General features: G+C 46.2%; 1 protein-coding gene across 1 annotated transcript; it reads right to left on the reverse strand.

Annotated features, from left to right (window-relative positions):
• Window positions 1-13,326: 13,326 nt before the first annotated feature.
• Window positions 13,327-14,491, reverse strand: LOC136504602 (NDR1/HIN1-like protein 1). Its single transcript, XM_066499559.1, has one exon. It carries the CDS (start codon window positions 14,296-14,298, stop codon window positions 13,666-13,668), a length of 633 nt encoding a protein of 210 aa, XP_066355656.1. The 5' UTR covers window positions 14,299-14,491; the 3' UTR covers window positions 13,327-13,665.
• Between the last annotated feature and the right edge of the window lie 586 nt (window positions 14,492-15,077).

Below are 15,077 nucleotides of genomic sequence, written 5' to 3' on the forward strand. Positions count from 1 at the left end.
TTATGAGAGAAAAATATTGTTCGTTAACTGAAAAAGTACGGCTTATAAGCCAAGCGAACACGGCGCAGTTCGATAGACGCACTGAAGTTGTGCTCCTAATTCTCTGTTCATGACAATGGGTGCAGATCGAATAAAATTCAGTTCAATTCGTGATGTCAGTCATTTGTTTCTTGCTATAATGACCCATAACTATTTTATTGTATGTCATATGTACGAGTTATTTCAGAAAGGGGAAAACGACAAAATCAAGGCTTCATTGAATATTGATAGGACCAGTAATAGAAAATCAAATGGCACCATTTCCACTATATTACTTGTAACTATATTGGGAGCATTGAGCACCCATCGGGACTCGAAAAATCTGACCGTTGTTTGGCGACATCCAACAATGTAGAACATCTGAATGCTTTTCAAGTTCAGTTGTAATTTATTCTTAATGAAGTATGTGACGTTCTTGAGAAAAGCTATGCACTATATTTTCTCTGTATTGATCAATTTATTCTCTTTTTGCAGGTTACCATGTTGGCAGGGAATACAATTAGAGTACTGTATTTAAGTATTTAACTATCTGCAATAAAAAGGTATAGGTGATTGTTTGAGCATTTCTGTGTTCTTGACATTCATTTTCCAAACTTTTGCAGACCATTTTTAATTTCTTCTATATATAGGGTAGAAAATCTTATGAGTGGATTGTTATTTTGACTAGCAAATTTTGTGTACGCTCTACCCGAGAACAACCACCTGTATTATTCACTTAAGTTAATACTTTCATAATAAGGAACCTTAATATAGCTTTGTCTTGCAACATCACCTATAATTAATACCTATGTTACATTATAAATTGGATGATGCAAGTTTGTTAGTAGATGAATGTAATTGAGTCATGTGATGTTTCTTTGCTTACTCTAATAATAAGTAGCTGAGCTAATGGTGGTTTATAATCCTTGTAAGTAATTACTTATGCATAATCTTGTTAGTAGACCAAGTGAAGAACTTGGTTGCTCTTGTATGCTGAAATAGTTACATGAGCAGTTCATGTCACTACTACAATAAGCATTTATAGGGGTGGTTGGCGATGGTTTGTAGAGGCGGCTTGGCCAGCCGTCCCTATCATACTGTCTCTACAAATCATGCATTACAAATCGATTTGTAGAGGCGGCTGGCACCGGCCGGCCCTACAAATCGATTTGTAGGGACGGCTGTAGTACCGACCACCCCTATAATATATATATATATATATATATATATATATATATATATATATATATATATATATATATATATATATATATAATTCAAATCTGACCACAAGCACAAGATCATTATATAAACTACCATTACAAGTTCAATTCACAAGAATATATACAATCCATCATTAAATATGCATAATTCAGGATCATCATACTTGCTTGGATCATCAGACACCACCTCATCTAGCTGCTCACCAAGCTACCTAACTGCACACCTGAATTAGAGATTGGGATCATCATACTTGCTTGGATCATCAGACAACCATTGGATTAAAATCACAGTTCGCTCAAACCAGATAAATTTTGGTATAAGTAACGTAGGTGAGCTCACCATCTCATCTATTCATCTATAGAGACATGGTTATTGTCCAAAAACCATCGTAGGCCAAGCATCCTATAATAATATCTAAGTTCAGTGCATCATATTGGTAGAATGGAAGACTGAAACATTTTTATTTGTAAAATGCAAGATTGAACTCTACCGCTAGCATGTATTTAACAATATAAATTTAGCCTTTTTTATCCAACTATTTGTAGTTTCTAGAGCATTTACTCTCTAATGGCATTCGAAATGCTTCGTAATTCAAGAAATATTAACTTTGAGCTAGAAACCTGATGTACAGAAAGCAAAATAAAAAGTGGATCAGGGGAAAAGCTAAAAGATTATATACAGCGGATGCATACTTGGTAGCACCTTTTTAATTACTCTACAATTCTGTGGACACCTAGAGCTAACTAAGTAAAAGCAGAAGCAGCATCAAAATGCTAGACCTAATTTTGCTTTAGCCCCAAACTACAAAAGGTAGTCATAGAGCAATCAATCAAGAAGGATAGTGAGTAATTTTGTTTTCATCTAAAATGAGAGGTTTTTTAGTAACCTGCACATTCTATCGTGAAGCCTCATCACAGTCTATCCTTATCAATGCACAAGGCACAAAGCACTTTTCACAGTCTATTCTTGAGATAATTAAGTATACTAACCAAGAGGCACAAGACAAACTTACCAACAAATTAAACCCATCAACTATCATCTTGGTTTTCAAAAGACTGCCTCCAAATTAAAGAACAAAAGAAGTGATTGATCAACAAATTAATTTCAACGCGGTAATAGAAACTTTGAAGTGTAGCTACAAAATCTAACGCTTACATGCATTGGCAGCATCTTAGTTAGCAGAGGAACTGCTAGTACTCTTTTTTTCTTTTGCATAGCAGAGGCACATCAATTAATAAGTAAAACTGCCAAAAATTAAGTAACAAAATAGAAGAAAATGAGACATTCATTTACAGAGCCTTATAATTTCTGTATAGCATTCCAAACGGTATCACATAATAAGGCACATTCCATACTACAGTATCACATAACGAAATGTTGTTTTTATACACTGAAAATGAGATATTTGTAATGCTCTGGAATTTAATAAGGCACATTTCAGATCACAGTATCAAATGACGGAGCATAAATGTCAGGAGGCTTACTTGCATCAGTGATTGCACGAGCTTTTATCACGCATGCATATAATTTTTTTAGCATTAACCATCACACATGCACTCATGCAATAGATGAAGACTAATCTAGTTAAATTAAACATGCTAGCATCACATGAAAAGCAACTGAAAGAACCATATCATTTCTTAATCCCAACCTAATGGTACCTAAGATCATAGACCTCAGGTTCATCCATCTACACTAAAACTGAGAGCAGTAATAGAAATTTGAAGCAAAAATAGAAAAAAAACTACATAAGGACATGGCGCTTCACACCTGAATGCTTAAATCCCTAGGCACATACATTCGATCCACGAAGTAAAATCAGAACCAACATGTAAATGCAATTAATGGAGAGAAGCACACACCTTTCGTTTCAGGATTATCACTTTGCTGAGGGGAAATACTCTACCACCTTCCTGTTTTCAAAAGATGGAAATGGAACCTGATTTTGCTTTAGCCCCAACCTACAAAAGGTAGTGATAGAGATCAATCAAGGACAACGGGTAATTGTTTTATTCATCTATAATCAGAGGTTTTTTAGTAACCTTTGAATGCAACTCTCTTCTCAAAGCTAACCAAGCCATGAAGCAGATGGTAAAAACAACTCAAGCATTATCCAAGTAATTTCACCTTATCATACACACAGGACCAATGCATGTGCAATCTCCATCCTAACTTTGATCTGTTGCATCCTCTCAACATAGGTAGGCACCTCCCTAGGTTGGCTATGTACTGTGGCAGAACCACCCGAAATAACGCACTTACGGAGGCGCTCGTCTTCCACTAGACACTAAGCACCCCGTAAGCAAGTTACAACGGACAGTTTTCGTCGGGCACACCCTAGAGGAGAGCTCGAAAGATCCACGTTTTTTCCCTAAGGATCCAATAATGAGAACGAGTTACAATACATAATCCATTTCATACATCCAGAGTTCTTAAAAATTACATTATTACATTTCCAAAGTCATAGTGTGGAATATTAAATAGCAGAATTAAAAATAAACATCTATCGATAATGAATAAGGATTCGTCTGTGCCCACCAGAAGAATCCTTCACACAACGATACTCCTCAAGCATTACCTGCAACAGGGGTAAATAAACCCTGAGTACATAATGTACTCGCATGACTTATCCGACTAGTGGAAATAATTTCCCGACTCCAAGGGATATGCAAAGCTTTGTGGTTTGTTGGTTTCCTTTTACAGAAAGCAATACTACTAGTGAGTCCTTTTTTATGTTATTATTAGTAGCCATGATTAATTGATTATCTAGCCATTCTATGTAAGCATCTGTTCTACTTTCAAGCAAGAGTTGAGCAATCAGTTCCATTTCATCCTTTTCATCTTTCAGTTCTTACTATGGTGCTAGACCCAAAACAAGCCGTATCGGATTGCCCGGTGATTCGCGAATCAATGCCCCTAGCTGGGTACCCCGAAAACACACGCCCCGCTTGTACCCTAGGCACAAGCAGGACCAACCCATCACCCTCCTGTCATAGGGTCTAGGTCATCGTCCAAACTTGGACTCCAAGCCCCCGCTCCTAAGTCCCGGACTTAGTGCGGTGCAAGGACCTCCACCATCCCCGCCTTCAATCAGTCGGTCCGAAAAGAGCCAAAATCCACGACAAGAGACCAACAAGTCTTCCCTGCGCCCATACCCAAGTATGTGCTCGGGATAATAAATCTGTAACTTGCCTCAAGACTTATGCAATGGCCGGTCCTTAACCGACACAGACAGGGAAAAAAGTGTAACCAAGCTATGCCCTATTAGCTGCAGGACACAACCTCTTAGACCCACCAATACCCAAACCATATCCCTGCCCAGTCACAATTTTTCCTTTCCACCACTTTATCATCAGTGATCATAATTATCACTTATTGTGAGTAACGGCAGGTTACTCACGCTACCGATACCCTGAGCATAGTAGCTACTCGACCTATACTAGTAAGACTCATAGGTAGATATATTTATGCATGTAGTTTCTATAAAATTCCTGTAATATAAATGCACATCATATATATTCAGTAATCATTCAAAAATAGGGGTCATGCACCGGGGCTTGCCTTGGGCAGGCGGTGGGTCAACAAAGTCAGCAATGAACGGCTCCGGGACTCCCTCCTACACGAGAATCTCCTCCTCGTATTCCTCGATGACCTCCTTATAGTCCTGCTCGTCCACGGGCACGAACTCTACCAACTCGTGATCTACATGCATGAAATTATGATGCAACACTTAGTAATACGGCAACAACAACTCTTAAAATAAAAATACATCTGTCAAGCTACTGAACTAGCTCTACCGACGAAGACACTAAGTTAACTACTGTTACCACTAACAAGTATGAAGCATAGCATATATTATCTTAGCAACTAAAGGTATTCTTACTTTTAATACCGATTTACTCTATATATATGATTCAACAGGGAGTGCTAGCTACTCTATTTATCAATCTACTTTAGGGCTACAAAAATTACAGTGAGTACATAATAATCTAATGAACCTACTATAAAAATTTCATGGCTAAAGCTATCATTAATTTGCCACAAAAATTCCTACAAATATTAGGCTACTTAATATTAAGCTTTTTAATTTGAATTTATGAACCTATCACCATCATAGCTAACTGTAAACTAACTACACCAACAGATAAATAGCATTTTTGTGAACCTAACAAATTTTGTTTCACTATTTTTAGATATCTATAAGATTTACTATAATTTACCAAAGTTCAGTTCAAAACTAAATTGAATAAGCCTTTATTAATTCACTAGAAAATGAAAAATCAATTTCCTCAGCGTGGCCCACGAGCGAGCGGCTCGGCCCACTCCAGCGCAGTGCAGCCCACGTCCATTCAGCACGCGTGCCTGCAACGCACCGGCGCGACCCATGTGGGGCGCGGCCCAGTCCGTGTGACGACGGCCCGCGACGGGGAGGACCCGCGCGTGCCGGTCATCTTGCAAAAACACCATCGGCCTATCTGGTAATTATGCGAGCACTAAGAGCATTATTCCGCTAGTCTGTTGTCTTACAACTACGCCCTCCCATTATCCATCTTTACCACGGCCATACCCTCGCCCCCCCCCCCCCCGCGAGCACCAGCATGGCGGCACTAGCACCAGGTGGTTACACCGCCTAGACCAGCCCTTCCCCACCCTATCAATTGAGCCGATACCTACCTAGGCGTGAACGCGAAGCACTAGGCAAAGGAAGCGCGAGCTAGGACGCCGCAGCAAGGCCACACCACGGTGGCAGAGCTCCTGCACTAAAAACGGTGACGTTTCGGTGAGCTACAACAACACCGAGGCAATTAGGACATCGAGTGAGCTCTAGGCACTCACCACGGACCCAAAAGAGGTGGCGGTTCGACCGGAGGTGGCCTGAGTCAAGCTGGTCACATGCGCACAGACGGTGCGGTGGCGCACGGCAGTGGCAAGGCTATGTCAAGGGTGGCTAGGCGGTGGTAGCAATTAAGCAAAGGTGCGCAGGGTAATGAGTAGGTGGAGACGGAGCTGGCGGTACAATGAATTGGACACAAGCAGCACTGGGGTGGGGCTTTACCGTCGACGCGTGCCACGGCGGTCTGAACGACCCGGCAGGAGGAAAACTCCAAATTGGAGCATGGCACAGTACGGATCACGGCGCGATGGGGTCGGGCGGCTGGCTGACTACACCGCGAAGCTGTGGATGGAGTTAATTGGGCCGAGGTGGCTCCACCAGGTTGAATTGCAAGCGTGGGACCGGCGACCAAGGCAACAGAGGAACAGGGGACGACCGACATGGCTTGGCATGACGTTGCCTTGGCGGCACGCGGTTGTCAATTGATGCACAAACACGTACCACTATAGGGCGATGGGGAAGTGGCCAATGTGCTCAGGATGGTGGGCCGCATGGCCATAAACTGCAAACCAACGATGGTGGCTCGGCCTACGCGCCACAGCGGATGGCGCCAGTCTGAGGAGGCAGCAGCGTAGTGTCGACATGATGGCAAGGCAAGTAGGCCAAGCCCATGCGTGGCAAGGCGACGTGCGGGCAAGGCCAAGTGTGGCCACGCACGCACAGTACCGCTAGGTGAGCTCGAGGCGGCAGAGCGGCCAGGCGAACGTGACGGCGGTGGTAGAGTGCACGCGAGCAACTTCGCACAAGCGGCCACGGCCAGCAGCAATGCAGTGATGCGGTGCTCGGAGTCAGCGACATGGCAATGCGGCGGCAGTGGCCGAGCCAGGGCAGCAAGCCCGCGACGATGATGGTGGTGGTCGAGCGGCCAGGTCACCGGGCACGGCATGCGCATGCGTGCGTGAGCGCGTGCATGAGCATGGCAGTGGTGGTGCAGGTGTGCACGCCAGAGCGCAGCAATGGTGGGGCGGGTGCGCCTGGGCAAGGCAGAGCCGCGGTGCCAAGCTGAACCGAGACAGTGACCACGTCCAAACGCTGACACCGTTCAGAACGTGTCATGCACGATTTTTTAAGTGCTCTAAAAATTCACCTCAGTGCTTCAATTGCTAAACCACCAATTCATACTCAAGAAGGCATGTTAGGCTACCAAAACCCGCCAGGAAACCCTACCCCTACTTAACCCAATTCGCTTACAAAAATTACCGAACTTAGCTTCGTCGAAGTGTTTTCTAACTTAAGAAATTCAACTAAGTTCTTATCGGTTTCGCGTCGAATTCGATTTCCAAGCTATCAAGTATGCTAGCTAGCGAATCCCATTCTCTACCGCAAGTATTTCACCGCCACCTACGAAGTTTGTACTACAAACTTTATCAAAGTTTCGTCTATGCGTTCTATAGCATTTTCTTTCAATAAAAATTCATTTAGAACTCTAAGTGATATAACGCGACATGAAACATAACATTCGTTTCGCGTTTCCGATGAACGTTTCAAGTTACGTATATTGCTTTACACCCTATATTACACACATTTACACATAAGTATGATGCTCATGCAGTGTTTTAGCAAAAGACTGTACAGTGTAACACCGAGGGTGTTACATGTATGTGACCACCAATCACAAGAATAATTAGAAGAGAATGGAATGGACAAGAACACCTCATCGGAGCAGGGAGCAATGGTGAGGAGCCATGCCTGCTCTGCAACAGACAACTTCAGCCCGATGCAAGAAATGGCCCTCTATAGCGGCACCCACAGCTGGAAGCCTCCATGCCAAAATTAAAGGAGGAACAGAAAAAAGAGAGCGAGGACTAGCGAACCTGTGCGGAAGCCGAAATGAACGGAGGAACACGTGCCCATGAGCGGAGGGAGGTGGAGCACCGGGAGCAGACACGTAGGAGACAGTGGCTAGTTCCATCACTGGCCCACGGTCGTCCACCATGCCACCGCCGCCCTTAGCCTCCGGCGGCTTTGTGATAGGTGACCTGCGCAGATCCGACGAGAGGACGACGGATCCGGTCATGGAGGCACCGGATCCGCCAGATTCGCCGGGGGCCTCCGCCAGCAAGGAAGACTGAGCTGACAAGCCTAGATCGATGTCCATCCCGGTGCCGGTGAGGGAAGGGGAGGGGGAGCAAGAGAGGGACCAAAGCACCTTAACCTGCGCAGTGACCGGGCAGCCGTCGTTCCGTGGCCAGCTCGTGTGCGTCTCGCGGCACAGTGGTGGTGGCCGGCTGGCGCGACTCGCGCCCGGTCAGGCTGCAGGCGGCCAGCGGGCCTGCTCGTGCCGTCGCGCTAGCACCGCGCCACCTCCGCATGGGGGCCCACAGGCCATGACGCTAGGGCCGCCGAACCACCGCGCTGCCGTGCCGGGTGGGGCCACTGCGCCTGGGCCCTCCTGTGCCGCTAAGAGAAGAGGGAGGGAGGAGAGCGGAGACAAGAGAGATAAGGAGCCGCCGCCGAGAGAGGAGGGAGAGGGAGAGGCGGATGTGGATGCGCGAGAGGGAGTTAGGGTTGGAACCTTTTTTTGCTCGGGTTGGAGAGAGTGGCCCGAGGTGGAAGAAGGTGGCTGCTATATATACAACGGGCATTTGTATGGGCGGCTGGTGATTCAGCCGCCCCTGCTGTGCTGGAGCCCGAGCACGCCACTGTAGGGGCGGCTCCAATGCCAGCCGCCCCTAAAAACCCGTTTGCTACAAACTGTTTTTCACGTAGTGTGTTAAGTGGTAGTTTCCATGATGCAAATCATGTTTTCTGTAAATGTGTTGAATACAAAAGTTATAGATAACTTCCATGCCTTGCTTTGTATTATTCTCTTCTATGCACGATATCAGTCTACTAGAATTTCAATTTGGACTTAGTAAGGCCTTGGATGCTACACGTTTTCCAGGAGTTAGAAAATGGACGATTCATTTATGGATTGAGTTTGATATGTGCAAAAAAGGAAAAAGGGGAGCCGTGGCATGGATGCTTTTATGGGTTCTATATGGTGTTTTGTTGCTTGATTAAATGTTGTCGGTTGTGGATTGTACATTTCAGTTTGATGCTATGTTTGTGGCACACGGCACACTGGGTTAGTGGTTGTTACGAACATGAATTAGCACCCAAGAAAACGTAATAAACAGGAAATATGTGCATGGTTGTTTTGACGCTATTAAATTGGTGCGCATGATTCTTTAGCTTAAAAACATGTTGCTAGGAGCAGATGGACTGTAGTATCAGATGACCTCAATTTTTTCATGCTCCTACACATTGAAAATTTTGAGAGTGCCACGTCGCACGCTGTGTGTGTCGCCCTGTTCGTTTGGCTGTCATGCTGAAAGTAGTGTTGGCTGATTTATTGTGAGAGAAAAACACTGTTCGTTGACTGAAAAAAATACGGCTTATAAGCCAAGCGAACAGGACATGTGTCTTTCTTTGAGAATGAATGGAAACAACAACAGGCACAGGCCGGTCCTCCACTCCATCATAATTCATAATTTGGCGCGTCGGCGTCACGTTTGGTGGTGCAGTTGACGGTCCATCGCCCAACCAAGGCCAACTGCCTGTTGCGTGCTCTCTCCGTCTCGACTCCCTCTTATCACTCTCTCAAGCACTGAGAGAGACCGCCGGGACATATGCTCTCATTAGGCGCTGAAACAATCACAGCTATTGGTGGTGGTGCTAGCTAGTAGAGTACTGCTACTCCCTGGTGGGACGGCCGCGCTATTCTTGCCGATCGGTGAACGACGACAGGGCAGGGCAGCAAACGCAAAGGAATGCCCGGGAAACAGTAACATGAACTAATCATGCTCTGACGAAAAATAAATAATAGAGGCTGATCGATGAGTAGATAGAGCTTATAGAAAATAAGAAAATTTTAATTACCTCACGTTTAGCATAATATCCAACGACGCACGGCTTAATCTCGATCACATCTTGAGACAATAATAAAACAAATAATTAAAAGAGTACTCCACCACGACTCCACAAGCAGTGAAAAAGCACGCTCAGTCAATCCTCACTCGGCGGCTCCGTTCTTACTCAGGAAAAAAAAACCGAACCACTGGCCGATGGATCTTTTTTTTCTCTACCTTTACAGCTCACTCTGTCGGTCCATTAACACCACACGTATCTTTTTCCTAGCACTAGCGCTAGCGCGGATCTATCCATGGACAGATGATGGATAGAATGGAATGGAATGGACCGGTGACGGACGGGCGCTACCGATGCAAATTCTAAAGCTCTGGATGCCTAGTGTTTTCCTTATTTTCTGTTGCGTCCCTCTTGGGTTCGCTTGCTTTCCGCCGGTCGTGCTCGTGCACCGCTCATTTGCGCACTGTTATATCAGCCACTTTATTTTATTCGTGGGGCCTGCTAAGCCTAATGATAGAACAAAAGTACACACGCGATGACTCGCCACTCAATATTTGTAGCTTTGTCGTGTTCGTTCATCCGTTCGTATATGGCACCCCTTCTCTCCTATCTTTGACGGCACAACCAGGCACCGGACACCGGTACACCGATCGAGCTAGAGAGGCCGGAGTCCTCTCTCGATGTCAAAAGCTTCTTAAAAATACTTATATCAAGTTATTGGTTATTATTTCAAGTGCACAATATGTATGGAGTGATTTTTATGCGTTTCTCTGACCGTTGCCAGTAATTAATTATTTCCTAATAAAAAATTAAGAGAAGGGAGAAAACAGCACGCTGCTGGGAAAAAAACCAAAGGGAATCCAGCAAATAGAGGCACAAATTCGACGGGTTATGCTTGTTTTATAGGTGCGTAGAATTTTTTATGCTGATAGTGCAAATACGGTGACGATTTGACTATAATCACTGGGTTTTTTTTTCGTGCGACTCATACATCCGCCCCTCGATAGATCGAGGAGATGTCGGAGACATGCATGGACTCACGCAGGAAATTTACTGAAGCTCCGGTGATTAGAGGGTTTGGATGAAAAATTGTTAGAATTCTATCTTCCCTTTTGTCAAAGTCAAAATTAAATAACGTTTGGAGGATCTAAGTAATGAAATTTTGGAGATGCTTCCAAGGCAAAATTAGAGTACTCCTTCAATTCTAAATTATAAGACGTTCTGACTTTTTACGTACACTACAAGCCATGTATGTAAAAAAAAGCTCAAAACGTCTTATAATTTGAAATGATGAGAGTATGATTACTTATACTTATGTATATACATAATTTTATGTATGAGCGGAAACTGAACTTGTCATGATATGTCACAAAATGCATTTTTAAGGTTCATGTACTTATTATCTAATAAGCGAAGTCACTTACAAAGTTTAGAGGCTGCTGATGCATTTAACTCTTCGTGTAAATTAAGTTGCACTTTGATTTGCATACTGACTGGCAGATTTACTCCCCTCCAGGACCTCATGGATCAAGATCACCTTCAATTTTTTTGACATTTAGCGGAGCGGTTGGCCTCGTGGATTGGTCGGGCTAGCTTGCTTGTCCCGTAAAAAACACGACGAACGCAGAAGCCACTGCCACGACCACCGACCACGGTCGTGTCATGTACAAGCGACGATGATGGAGGCGACGGAGGCCACCGCCACCCAACGGTTGGCAGGGTAAGAAGAAGCGGCCGACGACTGCTCTCGAGTCGTCCCCATCCCATCTCGATCCATGGACATGCATGGGGCTGCGCCATGCCCATCATGCATGCCCATGCCATCCCATGATCCCCGTCCCGTCCCGTCGCGCGACGAGCGCGGCGAGACAATCGACCGACCTCTCAAAAGCGAGGTGGTGGTGGTGATGGAGTTGCTTCGCGGTGTAAGCAAACGTCAAACCGGAGCCCCGGAGGAAGCAGATTAAAAGGAAAGCGACGCGGCAGCGCACACGAGGATCGGATCGGAGCGCACGGCGACGGCAACGGCATGGCGCGTCCTCCGGGATCCTGACGCGTCTCCTCCCACTCTGCCTTCCCTGCTCTTTCACTACGCAAGCTTTCGGTCTCCTCTCAAGTCAAGCCTCGCGCAACTTTGGAAAAGAGTCGCCCGTTTTCTACCTCCCGGCAAATGGCGTTGGCAACCAAAAGTTCCTCAGCATGGATGGGGGACCACCAGCCACACAACTACCTACACTGCACACACGCGGTTACCACTAGCAACATCGATTATGTTCGGCTAGGGCTAAAACGATCGTATACGATCGTGGATTATTACTGCTGACTAGTTTAGTGTGAAAGAAAAATAATATTTTGGCTAAAAATTTACGACCGTTTACAACGAAGCGAACGTGCTGATAATACCAAGCGAAAGCCAGCGCATGCATCGGGCAAACTGGCACACTACCTGCTATAGTAGGAGCACTACTGTACAAAACAGAAGGAAAACGGCAGGCACATGTGATCCACCATGCCTCCTCACTGCTGGTGTCTTCTCTAACCCAACCCCTCCCCCCCACCCCCCAAAAAAAATGGTTTCCTTAGTTGTGAAGTGAAGCTCAGGCCCCAGCTGGCCAGTTGCGTGTTGAATTGAGACACGGAGAGAGAAGAATGGTGAGGGTTGGGTGATCAACCACCGCTTTGGCACTAGAGAGAGGATCATCACAGAGGAGAGTCCCCATGTGTTGTGTACTTGGGGGCTTGGGGGTTTCCGGTTTCCCCACACCAAATCTCGCCTTCAACTCAGATACAGCTGACTGCCTCGGATCTTCTGGTGGTAAGGTTGTTGCCACCAAACTCCTTGCCCCAGCCCCCCAACAAGACTCCAAACTCTAGATCACGCACTTGCATCTGTAGTGTACTTCTACGCCTTTTTCAAAATAAAAATAAAAATGAAACTACTATTATTAGAGATGTCGTATGGGGTGTTCGAATACTAATAAAAAAATCAATTACAGAATCCGTCAATAATCCACGAGACGAATTTATTAAGCCTAATTAATCCATCATTAGCACATATTTACCGTAGCACCACGTTGTCAAATCATAGACTAATTAGGCTTAAAAAATCGTCTAACAAAACAATCTCAATATGTGCATTTAGTTTCGTAAATAATCTATATTTAATACTCCATGCATGTGTCCAAACATCCGATGGGACAGCGAAAGTTTAGGAGGTGGAACCAAACACCCCTTTAGTTCTCCCCTTTAATTGTGGTTGATCCTCAAAAATAGGTTTATTCACAATTAAGCTGCCTTTTAACAACAGTCAAACAGCAGCAACCAGCTAATGAGACGATGGAGACAGCATATATGACCGTAGTAATTATAGTTACTGTAGGAGTATTAATCAACCCTACCGAAACAAGAAGAAAAGAAAAAACGAAATTACCCTCCTTTACATCCGCATCACTGCAGCAGTAACACTAGCAGCAGCGGACAGAGAGAGTTATTACCAGCAGCAAGCAGCCATGGCCCATGGCCGGCCATGTCGACCGCCAGCCAAAGATCTCTGCTTCTTTGGAGGCGGGCGGCGCCTCTGTTTCTTCTTTCTTGCTCCTTGCTACGGAGTATGGACAACACAGCAGCACAGACAAGGGACCGGACGACGGACGGACCTCACCTCACCTGAGGCTGGCAGCCTAGACCTCGACGCGGCAGTAAGTGGTGGTCTGGAACTTGAACCCACTCGCCCCGGGCTCGCCGTTCCCACCGGTAGTGACAAGGAACGCCGGGCAGGTCACAAACAGGTGGTAGTGGCCGGAGATCCAGCTGCCGACCTTCCACCGGACGCGGCCGTCGATCTTGACCTGCAGAATGAGGTACCCGGCCTGGCAGTCCTGGCGGAGCGCGTCGGCGAGGTAAGGCGCGAAGGGGACGTCGGGGCCGGACAGGACGGGCGACCAGATGTCGACGTCGCCGTGGCCCTGGTACACGGCCGGGAGCGACGCCGCCACCGTGATCTGCTGGTACTTGTACGACGCGTACACGTCCAGGCGGTCGTAGTAGACCCCGACCTTGTCGTTCGGGTTGCGGGAGGCGACCGTGATCTGGAGCGCGGTGGAGAGGACGGAGGAGGAGGTGCCGTTGGAGAGGTCGAGCTGGCGGAGGGACGCGTCTTGCAGGAAGAAGCGCGGGTGGGTGGGGCGGAGGACCAGGTAGATGATGAGAGCGATGATGGCGACGAGGAGGGCGAGGACGAGTAGGATGGCCAGGAGGCGGCGGCAGGAGCGCCGGAGGTCGTCGTCGCCGTGGTTGCCGCAGTCCTTGCTCATGGCTGATGGTTGTGGTGGAGGAGGTGGTGGTGGTGGATGGGGGTGGTGAGTGGGTGAGCTGTGGTTCTTGGGAATTGGGATCGAGTTGGACTGTGAAGGTGGAGTGGAATGGAATTGGATGGAGAGGGGGGCGAGGAGGAAGGGGAAGGGAAGAGCAGAGGAGGAGGAGGGTGCTGGTTTGTGAAGGTGAGTCGAGTGGGAGTTATGGGTCAATTAATAGGCTACTAGGAGAGAGTGTGCGCGAAGAAAGAAGAGAGAAAGAAGGTTCCCAGTGAAGTTTCGAGGGGGCTTTTTGCTTGCGCCTGCAACGTGTCTCATATGTATTCTACCTCTCACTCTCTCGCTCTCGCTCTCTCGTAGTCGTAGACTCGTTGGGTGAAGTGAGGACTGACTACTGACGATTACCGCTGACTTGTGCAGAGCCGTGAGTAGTACTAATCAGGATGTAGACATGTTGTATATATTATTGGCTGTGGTTAGGATTAGGAGACTTGATGACGCACAGCTGGGTGCTTTACCAGGGCCTATTTGATTCGCCTATTTAATAGCTTTGAGTCACTTTAGTAACTTTTTAACCAAACGCTATGACTAAAAGCTACTAAAAAGGCTTTAGTCATCTCTAGTAACTCTAGAGTTACTAAAAGTGACTAAACAACCGTTTAGTAGCTATAGTAGCTCAAACCAAGCGCCCCTTAGTTGCGAGATCTCTCTCGGTCAGCCGAGCCCGAAACTAACGGTACTTACTCTGCATAATATACATACGTACGACTGCGAGTTCC

Source organism: Miscanthus floridulus, chromosome 14 (genome assembly GCF_019320115.1).
Source record: "Miscanthus floridulus cultivar M001 chromosome 14, ASM1932011v1, whole genome shotgun sequence".
NCBI lineage: Eukaryota > Viridiplantae > Streptophyta > Magnoliopsida > Poales > Poaceae > Miscanthus > Miscanthus floridulus.

Excerpts from the sequence above, each read along its gene's own strand:
- LOC136504602 (XM_066499559.1), bottom strand. The coding sequence starts at position 14,298 with ATGAGCAAGGACTGCGGCAACCACGGCGACGACGACCTCCGGCGCTCC.